Source organism: Bombus huntii, unplaced genomic scaffold, assembly GCF_024542735.1.
Source record: "Bombus huntii isolate Logan2020A unplaced genomic scaffold, iyBomHunt1.1 ctg00000093.1, whole genome shotgun sequence".
Lineage (NCBI taxonomy): Eukaryota > Metazoa > Arthropoda > Insecta > Hymenoptera > Apidae > Bombus > Bombus huntii.
The window spans coordinates 213,042-225,539 of record NW_026099348.1 but is presented as its reverse complement, the minus strand read 5'-3'; the positions used below and the strand labels follow the sequence as shown (position 1 = coordinate 225,539).

Sequence of the window (12,498 nt, the reverse complement as noted above, 5' to 3'; positions counted from 1 at the left end):
GAAACGTGAACTAATGGATGCAGAAAAGCAATTAACGCCAAACATCCGAACAGCATCTTGGAGCCCGTCATTGTTCTGAAATAAAAGAAGTGACGAATTAAAAAGACGCAGGACTAATAATAATAAAGGAAACTTAGTTCGTATTATAAATTGAATTTACATCAGAAAAGAAGCACGATCAAGCGAAACAGATCGTAGAAATGACAAATATCATCGATATACGTTTCAGTGTAATTTCACTTTTGAAAATTATTTAGTTTAATACGATCGTATTCATCGCTCCGAAACTTTCATTGTGCTGCAATTTGTGCTGCGTCTTTTTAATTTCTCTATCTTTCTGTGTTTTCGGAAAAATTACTTGAAAGATTAAGAATTGCTTGCCTTATTTTATTTTCGATTAGTTAGGATTTGATTATTCCAGGTAAGGTTTATTATTTATAACAGGTTTTATCACTTGTTTATTATTTAGGAGTTTGTTATTTTAGGATTAGTACCTTTTAGGATTTCTTATCCTTCGAGTTTCTGTTTCAGATATCTAGGTCTATTTCAAGATGTTTTATTACATTAGGATTATTTATTCGATTAAGATAATTTAAGAGTTTCACAATGTACAAAGAAATAATCGCGTGAAATTTAGATTTATGCTTTAAACGTATTAAACACGCGGTAATTTCAATGTCTATAGCCTCGAACGTGTTCTGATTAGTTGTGTCATTGTCTGTGACATTGAAATCACAAAAATCCATTGCAAGTGTGCTGTCATGCAATGTGGATGTAATTGGGTTTTTTGGGGTTAGGTTGGGGTTAGGTTGTATCATCTGATTTGTACAGTACTGTTTTAACGCAAGGACAGGAAAGTTATTATATATTTCCCGTCCATTATTTGAATCGTTGTGAAGTGTAACGAATTATATTCGATTCGAGGAGATGTTAATGAATTAGCCATTTCATATGTAATTACATGGAAATAAAAATCATTGCAAAAATAATTGATCTAATGACAACGGAATTTCCAATATTTTTTTGTTTCGTCACGTCTTTTTCGTAATATATCTTTTATAGGTACGTGATTTATTAATCGTCCGAATGGAAATAATTATTCGTATAATATTCAAATGATTCTAGCCATAAAATAAATTAAAACGATACCTGTCAATGATATGCAATCTGCGTATGACGTCAACCTCGATCTATGCTTATACAAGAAATTTTATCAATCAATGACTAGATATACAATAATCAAATATTATAAAATTTCCTGAAAACCTTTAGGTGTTAATATTAAGGTGTTAATATCTTTAATATTTGCAAGTTATTGTTTAGCGCTAAGTAGTTAGAATGTAACAAGTGGTGTACCAGAATTGAGATAATTAAGCCACACGAACAATCTTATTTAGATCTTTTTAATTTTTTAATTCTCTTTTGCTCTAATACTTCGTAAAATTAATCTTCATTAGCTACTACACTTCATAGAATAACAAGAGATAATTTTTCTTATATAACGTTTCATTCATAAAATCTATCATTAAAGTATATCTTCATAAAAATATCATTCCATACTAACGGTATATTTGGTGTCATACGAGATAACAGTTACCAGTGATGACATATGTAACTTTATAAAGATATCTCGTTTTATTATATATTAAAAGAATGTACTCATTGCTGCTATATTTCAGATGAAAAAAAGGTGGCAATGATTTTACAGTAAAATCGTTCGTTTACAACTGATTCATTTACATTTCATGATAATAGTGTGCATTCTGAATATGCTATGATTTGGTTTAAAATAATAAATAGTCCATTCTTGCATACTATTGCTCCAGCTTTACTTGTATTTTCGATATTGGTATAAATAGAAAGACAATTAATGTCGTTCGAGTCTATTTTCGGATCATTTATATTACGTTTAATCCATATAGTTATGATATGAGACATAGTATCGTAAAATTTGGAAGAATAAAACGTTCGTACAGGAAGTACATTTTATAAGAACTCCAACAAATCTGCGTGTGCACCTAAAATACAAACTGATAGTGATTGTTCATAAGTTTATATACATTATCTAATGTCAATCGAAGGTATCAATTCTTTTTCTCCATAAGAGTACTTCTTCATTTATATGTGTTCAAAAATACATGTGTTCAACCGTGAAGCATATGTCACCTACAACGAAAAAGAGTTTTCCTATACTTAATATTTCCTTTATATACCTATGAAAGTCTATTCTTCGCGTAGTATGAAATTATGAATAAATCTGGAATATTGTTCAATCTGAAAAGAAAAATAACTTATTGACATCATTCATTGATACGAGATTCAGAATGTTTGTTTTGTCTTGCAGAAAAAGAAGGCAGCCCTCCCTTTCTTTTAATGTGAAATAGAAAGCGAAAATTTGAAAACAGATTTTTTGGAAATTTACTTGCAAATATCGTTTTCAATATCGTGATTTTCTTCCCAATGGTACTGTACTTTCAAATTTTCCAGTATCCCTCTAAAAACAAAAAGTCGAACCTCGTTATTATTAACGTAGGCATTACAAGGAAGAGAAGTATTAGAAAACAGCTCCTTTTTATTATGGATTTCTTTATAATCATGTAAATAAGAAATTCCGGAAATTTTTTCCTCAAGAATTTAATTCTTGTGCTTTGATTGATAATTATTACACTACATACTAACTTTTCGCATACTGTTCGCGTCTAACAATTTCCTAATAATAACTACTTCAAAATTACATATGTTCTTGCATGAATTCAAAAGTACGTATGATACAATTACAATTGATTCTAAAATAATAATTATTTAAAGATATTAAGATACTAATTAAACGTTTCACTATATTTCAAAATCTGGAACAACAAATTTTTATTTATAAAAAATGAAACTGTCTTTATATATTCTTTGTCATGATGCTATTTCTTATATAATATTTTTTACATATTATCCATCCACCGCATGATATCTCCTGAAAAATCAAAATATTAATGTTATATTATTACAATGCTTCTTAAATTTCAATTTTTGACAAATTTGAAATCCAATATATTTTGCACAATTATTATTTATCAAAAAATTCCAAGTTAGTAACTTTCTTTTCAAATGGCAAATAACATATACTTTGACTTACCTGTAAGTTTTTGTTCCTAATCATCATTTCCTCTTATAGAACATCATTATTGTTCTTATAATTACTACCAGTGTCATAGATATTGTAGTGGCTACAACTGAATTAATAGAAAATGATAAATAACTGTGTATAACACTAACACATAATTGTGTATAACAATGACAGATAACTTTTACTTACATATCAGTCGATAAGGGATTACTGTGATATCCTGTTGATGTTTCTTAAGGCACTTGATTAGGTGCGATACGGTATCATTCCTTATGGTATACTGTAGATAAGTATTTTAGAAAATAACAAGAATAAATCTAAATTATTCAGAGGTTCCAGTTTCGGCTTAGACATAAATACAGGACCATTTGCAAAGAAGAAAGGGTGCGTTTCTACAGCCTCGTTATAGTAACCATGAATACCAATCTCTGAATTACTGGTTACTAAACATAAATATCCTATAAAATTTAATATATTTCTTTAATTTTTAATACATACATGAGTTAGTAGTTCTAAATTATGAATCATCCTACCTGTGATATTACGCTTTTCCTTATAATATCATCACTCGAGTGAACAACATTAAGATCATGTAAACCATGTCATCCTATCTTACTGTGAAGATACTTAGTTATGTTATCTAACATTATAAAAATATCATCAAATTCAAGTCCTTTTATTCACATCACATGGCCACGACGATCTGGTTCTTCGTTATATAATGTTCTAAAATTTGTCGTATATATAGGATGTACAAACCGTGATATCAAGGTATCAGTTCTTCCTTCCCAAGGGACAGTTTCATTAAAATTCTGATAGAATTAAAAATTAATTATTAATATTCTAACAATCATATATGTTAAATACGTTATAGTCAACGATATATACCTGAGCGAATGTAGGGGTGATTCCTTGATAATTATAAATGTCATCAGCCCACATCATTGTGCCACTTCTTTGTACTCCAGCCTCTAGATTAACAGCCTAAACAAACATACGAAATTTTATAGAAGCTGTACAAAATATAGTATATATGCGCAATATTGAAGCGTTCAAGGGGATATAAAGGTAATGTACATCACATACACGTGTACTCTCATGCAACAAAATACAATTAGATTTAATAGTATAAGCTCTTTTATTCATCATAATAGATTGGAAATTTAAGTGTCTTACGAGGGTGAGTAAAAAGTTACCCGCTCTGTCGGTGTAGAATTTATTTTAAGCAATTGTCAAAAAAGACATACATCATTTTTTGACATAATCACTCGATTTCTGTATACACTTTGTCCATTTGCCGAAGGACCTTTATATTTTCTCATTAAAAAATGTTTTGGGCTGAGCTGCGAACCACGAATGCATCGTCGTCTTCACCTTTTCATCAGCTTTTTCGGCATCCATCTCGCACAAACTTTTTAAAATCCAAATCTGTCGTGTACTATTGCATAAGCAGAGCCGTGGCTGATTTGCAAATGATTTGCCACATTATCCACTGTCACTCGTCTATTCCATAGAGCATAAGTTCATGAGCACGTTCAATGTTGTCATCGTGGATGTGGACGGGCGTCCAGCTGTTTTTTCATAACACTCGTGCGATCTTCTTTGAACTTTTGTGCCCATTCAAACACACTTCGTGACAAAACACTTTCTCCATAATGTGCATTAAATCTTTGATAAATATAGGCATCAAACATAACCTCCGACCACAAGAAACGAATCACAGCATCCTGCACTGTTTTCCTGCAAATCACCATTGCAAAGCGCCATTACTCGCGCAACGGTCACAAACGAATTGACGTAACACAAAGAAACCTGCGCAGCAGCACTGAACAAATATTGACGTCATACGAAGAGTGCAGATGGATCAATACGGTCGACAGAAGTTTTAACTATCTGGAGTGCGGATAAATTTTTACTGAGAGTCGTATAGGAATCTATAATCTGTAAGTACACCTTTGGCTGAATGGAAATTTCTCTTACATATAGTCAAAAATGCTGAAACAGTGTATTGAATTGGAAAGTGATAAAAAATAAGTGAAGTTTCGAGGTTGCATGTGATTGCATGAGTACACAGGACGTTTTTAGCGAATAAAAAATAATTTTGAAAGACACGAGACTTATCTTGTATTTTATGCACTCTCTGTGTCCGAATTTCCAGAAGCTCTCTATCTTATGAAGTGTTTTAGATTAGCCGGAAAATGTTGTACGTACGTACAAGAAGTATACGATCTAAGTGGAATATTCCATTATTCTCTTGATACAACAGAAACGAAATTTACAGAACTTCTCAGAAAGTTGGTTTATTATTACCAAATTTATAGAATTAATATACGTTTATCATCTTTACATACCTAAGTCGTGGAGGTTTATCGTGCGTAAAAAATTAGTGTCGTTTCAAAGTTACATTTCGTACATTTTAAGCCTATAATTTGTAACGTACAAAACAATGTAAATTTGAGCTGTTTCTTATCTCCACAATAAGAAAATCCAACTTTACGTTTTTTACACAATGATATTTATGGAACAGTAATATCATATTATTGCATCGCTTGGAGAATGAAGTCAAGGTACGATGTGACCCTAGTGTAAACGCTGGGATACCCAGCTGTGCCGCACTTATAAGCATAAGACACAATACCTATTAAATGCGAGGTTAATTCATGTTGTATCAGCAGTGGTCCGCCGCGGTCAGCCTGAAAGGATCGTTAAATTTTTAATCAAAGATACTGAAATATATCGATCGAATTGTATTGAAATTATACTTATATACAGTAATAATCTTCTATTGATTTGTGTATTGAAATACTCCAATTTATAACGTACATGTTATATGTATTTTGAGCAAAACTAAGATTAGAAGGAAATTAGATTAAATACCATAACGAGGTGTGAGAAGTGGGCAAAACTATTAAATTGCGTTTATCTATTATTTTTAATGTTTAAGACGTCGATTTGATGTTAATTCGAATCGACGTGTCTTCAGATACCGTATAGTTTGTAGTAACTCTGTAACTTAATTACCGTACAAGAATCCTCTCCACCCTGAGCATGTTCGGCGCATATTATACCATCAGTGATATCAGGTGCATTGGGAAATTTGGAATAAGCTATTTTGCATTCGGCGTTCTTAATCACTGGCATTTGTACTTCCATTAATGCATTACGTCGTGGTCGTCCTACGAAGAAAATAAGAAAGATATTTAAGACTGGAACTATTTAATTTTATTATGAAATTGATATCACTTACTATATCTTAATGCTCCCGATCCAGCAACAAGGGGGTTATAGCCGACGAAGTTGCTCTTTCGTAGGGGCTCTTTCGTACAAATGGGATATACGTACCCTGAAAAATAAAAAAATAAATGAAAATGCAGGAAACTAATGACCAAAAGTATGAGAAAGAATTATACACGCTTTATGACACAATATATGTGTACAGTAAGAAATTTCAGGATATGATACTTCAGTAATACTCAATAGCATATATATATATATATATATATATATATATATATATATATTTGAGGACTTACTCGAAAATGGCACCTCCTCCACCAATCTAAGAATGGCAATATTATGATTGTGTATGTTTTCTATTCCATCCATATGTGCACAATGTGCTGCGGTCAAAACATGCCTAGCCGATATCAGGGAACCTCCGAACTTCCATAGTGGTTTGTCTGGGTTTCGCGGATTACGAAAACCTAATGCAGCGATTCATGGCCAAGCGCCTAAAATGCAATAGTCATAGTTGTGAATATACATAATTTTTTCTCACATAACGAGTAACAACGATTATTACCTATTCGAAATTCGATCATACAGCAGACGATAAGTACATACGTACAAATACTCTGAAACAGAGATTTGATAAAGACAGAAATTAAATTTTTATTCCAGTGGAATACAAATTATTAAATAATTCTATATAATTTCTATTTGAACTATACTGAACTATAAAGTTCAAACGTGTAATTTCTGCCCTAACAGTTTTTGATCTCTATCCATATTATTACTCCTATATCAATTTTTTATTTCAAGCAAAAAGATACTCTTCCTAACATGAAGTAAAAGAAAGAAATAATTCAAGTTAATAAGTAAAGTTACTACCGATAAAATCATAGCATTATTATTTAGTCTAATTGAAATGTACATTGATGTGCTGTTTAATGCCTTTAAAGTTCATTCTTTGCAGTAAATGGCTTATTATTAATCGGAAAGAAAGACATAAAACGTACCAAGTTCAGCTGGTTTACCATCGACCACCCTGGTATGAGAGACGTTGCTAAAACCTCAGTATGGTGGTCGCAAAGCCTTATACTTATACACAGTTTTTATTAAAATTTCTCTCTTCTCTTTGTTTGGATCGTTCGGACAGCAAACGATCGTAACATTGCCCTGGTATCTGCACACTGATCGTCTATAAAAATCGGTGGCTGTACGGTACTGTATCTGCCATATTTCTTGCAGAGGTTTACATTTTCTGTAGTCAAGGCACCTGCCTTCTTGATTGTCCGGTGTGGTACATTCTGGATCAAACAATTTTAAAACATTTATACAGTTCAAAGATGCGTAAGAAAGCGACACCGATTACTCAACTTTCGAAGTAAAAAGCCGATCGAGTCCACCGGATTGCCCTACAGACACGTATTAATCCGTAAGAGTTAGTCATCATGTTGATAATAATTATCTAAAGAAACTTTTCACGTGAAAATATAAAATTTTAATTGATTAGATATTGTGTTAGCCATACTTAAGAAAGAAAATGAAAATGAATGAAATGAAAGAAAAGGACTACCTTCAACCTCATTTTTTAAATAAACACTTTGTCAGTTTTGCGGTAAATAAGTTCTTAGGAATTCAGGACAGTTTTTAGTGAATCATTTTGTTTCGACCGTTCGCGGAGAGACGCGATCGCGAGATAGCACGTCAACGAGAGTTGTAATTTCCCGTTACGATTAAATAATCGACGCCACGAACTGATCAGTTCAGTAGTTCAATGAAATTCCACAGAATTAACACAAATAAATTAATGTTTATTTCAACAACTTATTAACTAGAAAGATATAAATGGAACAAAAAAAATGTAACTGCGTTTTGGTTGATAAGTAATGCGCGACATACCACCTGTGTTGACGGTTCGACTTCTCGAAAAGTTCTGAACGCCTTTCGATTTTTTTCGTTTTTTCTGGAAGGCGACCCCCACTACGTTCGGATCACGCCACATTCTTTTACGCGAGGTAAAATAACGACCACGAGTCGACGTTTCTGGAAGTCGCCCTGCTTAATGAATCATGCGCTTGCCACTACAATGTTTGTTTGCCGGGCAGACGCGACGGTCCGTCTGCGACATTATAGTGCCGCGATCGATAGTTAAGAATATGACCTATGGTAAGCCGCATGGCGTAACATTCTCCCCCCGTTGAGAGGGTACCGATCAAACTAGCGAGGTGTGGTTGAAGTTCCCATCTTATTTCGTCTCGGTGGCTAGTTGTTCGGGTTTCTCGAGATCGGGTTGAATTGGCAGTGGGACAAGCCTTTTGACGCCCCGATCCAAAATGCTTTTTGCCGTCTGAACTGTAGCTGTCCGGATGACACTGTCACGACCGGCATACTTCAAATCCGACGGACTGACGATAGAGATAAAGCACTCGGCGACAATGTATATCGCTGAAGTGCCTAATGAACCATCAACATCCCAACGGTCCTTCCACCGAAGGTTCTAGAAGAAAGAGCACGTGGCAACGGTCGCGGACGCCTAGCAAATGCATGGACGGTGGGGATGTTGAGGGATGACAAAAGAAAGTAATCGGATCCGATCGAAAGTAAAATCATAAGAGTCAGTCTTAAAAAGTCACGCCCAGAGTTCGGAAGTAGATTGTAAAGTGTATTGATGTTAGAAAAAAAATAAAGTTTTCTTTTTTTTATTTTTTACCTCAAATTCCTTTTTTATTTTGTTATTTTACGTGACAACACCATCGGCGCCTGGATGAACTCGGCCCAGAGGCCAATGCATGGAGGGAACGTTGTCCTCTCTGAGGATGACGATTGTGCCCTTTTGGATGCTGTGTCCACCCTTGCTCCATTTATTGCGGTTGGTTAGCTCGTTCAAATACTCCTTATGCCAGCGGTTCCAAAAATGTTGTTTAAGCTGTTGGATATGCTGCCATTTGGAGAGTCGGTTCGATGGAATGTCTCTGAAATCTCGATCACGTAAGCACATTAATGAATCGCCAATGAGGAAATGTCCGGGAGTGAGGGCTAGGAGATCATTTGGATCGGTGGAGATAGGAGTTAGCGGGCGGGAATTGAGGACTGCTTCTATTTCTATGATAAGAGTATTACGGTGTTAAGCTCATATGTTTCTGTTTCTCCACTCGCGCTGCGCCATAATATCCTTTGATATTTCCGATCCTCTGGTCGTACGAGGAATTGCCGATACATTTTCTCGATCTCGCCAGTGAGTACGTACTGATGAGCGCGGAATCTAATTAATATACAAAATAAATTGTGAATTGATTCGAGAATATAGGATTTCCCCATTTTCATGATTATCGTGATTTTTGTATAAATATATTTTTGAAGATACTAATAATTAGGTACTTATAAATTAGTATTATCAATTATTTTGCATTTATAATTCCGCCTCTAGTATAAGTGTTAATTGAAAACTAACTTTATGTTTCAAAAAGTACTAGCAAAGTCGTTGAGTAACAAGCCACTGATGCTAACACAAATAGCATTGTCGTAATTAAATATTTCTAAATATTCATTTTTCATTTTGAACCTGTAGAAACAATTTATTATATATACTATTAGCTAAGTAATTGCATATTTAATTAAGTCGAAATATAAAACTTAGTTATTTTAATAATTTAAAAAATAAAAAACTGACAAACATTTCAATTTAATTTATGGTTGGAACAAAAGACATTTCATTAATTGAAATATTGCAACGCAGAGTACTTTCCAAAATACGCCGAGAGTATTCCTGATGGTGAAACGAGCGTTGCTTCATCGAACGCAGCTAAAGAAAACAACATCTATGTAGTTGGTGGTACGATGCCTGAAATAGAGGGCGATAAATTGTACAATACCTGTACTATTTGGGGTCCCGATGGAACTTTGATAGCAAAACACCGAAAGGTAAGTAATATATTCCTTTATGGCTTTGAATTTGAAAATATTGGGGCGAAGAAAGTGACTCTATCTAGGAATAATTTAGGAATATACATATGTACATACGTATACTATAACCAATTCTATAATTTACGGTTTATAAAATACGTTATGATACGGGAAACGCCCATTTTTGTTGTAATGTGTTTGTGTTGTATAAATTTTTCAAATACTTAAAATATTATTATACTTATTTTTTCTCCTTTTTAAACATTATTAAATGATAAGATTTTTTAATAAAAGAAAGTGATAAAAACGCTGTCAGTTATTAAATAAAAAATAATTAAAGTTTAGGAGTTGGTAACTTTGATATTAAATTACAAAAGTTGCAGCAATAGAATTAGCGACTACATTTTTATGTTATTAGGTACATCTATTCGACATCGACATTCCTAATAAGATTACTTTTCGAGAGAGTGATTCACTCAGTCCTGGTAACTCCCTAACGACGTTCGATGTGAAGGGCTGCAAAATAGGTATTGGCATTTGCTATGATATTAGATTCGAGGAAATGGCACGCATTTATCGGAACAAAGGTACAGTAACTTAATCGATCAATACTTAACTAGCAAAAAATTAAATATCTTTCTTAAATATATTCTATATAAAATTAATATAATCTGTAACTCTGTATAAACAGAAGCTTAATTTAAAAAAACCAGTATATTTGCTGAAAATGAAACAAATAAAAGAATTAAAAGCACAATAAGAGGACTGTCCTCGCATATTCAGAAATGATGGAATGTGAACCGTGCAACTACGAAGTTAATTGGTATTCGGTAGCTTCATATTTCCTGCTTCTCTGGGTTAGGTTGCCAAATGCTGATATATCCAGCGGCATTCAATATGACCACTGGACCACTGCACTGGTCATTACTTCAGCGTTTCAGAGCGAATGATAATCAATTATACGTTGCCTGCATATCACCGGCTCGTGTTCCTTAAGCAAGTTACGTCGCATGGGGACATACACAGTTGACCAATCCCTGGGGAAAGATTCTTTACGATTTGGAAACTCAAGAGAATATGGCAGTCACCGATATCAAAAAAAAAAAAAAAAAAAAAAAAAAAAAAAACTGGCGAACCGTGTGTTACCACAACGAGACACGCGATGCTATTTGTCGCTTTAAATTGTGCCGCAACTCGTTTTTGAGATCTTTGCCAGGGGCGCGTTAAAACATGCTGAAAATATATTTCTGGCTTTTCTGGGGTTTAACTGAAATATGACAAATAACGTTGTAAAACATATGTACTTATGACTTACAGAGTAATTGAGTGTACAAAATATATAGTATACAAAATAGCCAGCGATTTAGGGCTTTAAAAGATCAAAAGGAAAGAAAAGGAAAGAAAAGAAGAAAGATAATATATTGTGGCAGTCTAAGTCGATCTAAGAAAATAGATAAAGGGAGGGAGGGGCAAAGCTAGTTAATCTGGAAAGAATCCAAGCGTCAATTTCAAGCATTTACAGAGAATCAAGCGGGCTGGTTAAAGTCGTGAGTTGAGCAATTATCCCGCGTTAGGTTCAATCAGGTTAGTCCCACGCGAAATTGATCCAACCATGCGAAAACGAGTGTATTCTGATTTCTGTCGCAGATACTTCTGGCTAGTGCAGTACCTACACGGTGGTTGTTGAAATAGCCGCTTCTCATCTATTTTCCCTAGCGCGGACATCATCCTTTGATCCCTTACGACTAACGAAGTTTTCTAAGATGTACGGCAGTTTGAGATTCTACTTGAAAATGATCATGATTGCGGTCTGTGTGTCGTCTGCTCTTCTTTTTGTCCTTCCGTTAAAGACTGGTAAGTTGATACTGATTAATTATGCGATCGAAACCCTATATAATGGCTACAAAAATGCCGCTAATATAATATTCCTTCTTTCTTGTATCTGTCTGCCTCTCAGGTCGTTTTACTAATTACAATAAGTAATTTCGACTTCTTTGCGCTCTCTTTTAACGCATTCGAGACCGAAAGAAATTCATATCAGTCATATATATATATATATATATATATATATAAGAAAGATATATATACAAGATATATATACAAGAAAGAAGATACAAGAAAGAAGATACAAGAAAGAAGGAATATTATATTAGCGGCATTTTTGTAGCCATTATATATGGTTTCGATGGCATAATTAATCAGTATCAACTTACCAGTTTTTAACGGAAGGACAGAAAGAAGAGCACACGGCA

The 12,498-nt window shown here is 33.7% G+C and overlaps 1 protein-coding gene and 1 long non-coding RNA gene across 2 annotated transcripts; both read right to left on the bottom strand.

The window, feature by feature from the left end:
• Positions 1-2,923: 2,923 nt before the first annotated feature.
• Positions 2,924-3,580, bottom strand: LOC126876783 (uncharacterized). Its single transcript, XR_007694516.1, has 3 exons — positions 3,308-3,580; positions 3,128-3,224; positions 2,924-2,965 (listed from the first exon to the last, which is right to left on the bottom strand). It is a non-coding gene; the product is annotated as an uncharacterized LOC126876783 (long non-coding RNA).
• A 128-nt stretch (positions 3,581-3,708) lies between these two features.
• LOC126876769 (venom serine protease Bi-VSP-like) lies at positions 3,709-6,853 on the bottom strand. Its single transcript, XM_050639649.1, has 6 exons — positions 6,652-6,853; positions 6,366-6,461; positions 6,140-6,294; positions 4,315-5,811; positions 4,007-4,102; positions 3,709-3,930 (listed from the first exon to the last, which is right to left on the bottom strand). Exons 1-4 carry the CDS (start codon positions 6,722-6,724, stop codon positions 5,656-5,658), a joined length of 480 nt encoding a protein of 159 aa, XP_050495606.1. The 5' UTR covers positions 6,725-6,853; the 3' UTR covers positions 3,709-3,930; positions 4,007-4,102; positions 4,315-5,655.
• Between the last annotated feature and the right edge of the window lie 5,645 nt (positions 6,854-12,498).

Bases quoted from the DNA above. Each gene is read 5' to 3' on its own strand.
- LOC126876769 (XM_050639649.1), bottom strand. From the start codon at position 6,724: ATGGATGGAATAGAAAACATACACAATCATAATATTGCCATTCTTAGA. The intron at 6,295-6,365 runs GTAAGTGATATC...TTTTCTTCGTAG, and splicing joins ATCGGGAGCATTAAGATATA to GACGACCACGACGTAATGCA. The intron at 5,812-6,139 runs GTAATTAAGTTA...CGATCCTTTCAG, and splicing joins GTGGAGAGGATTCTTGTACG to GCTGACCGCGGCGGACCACT.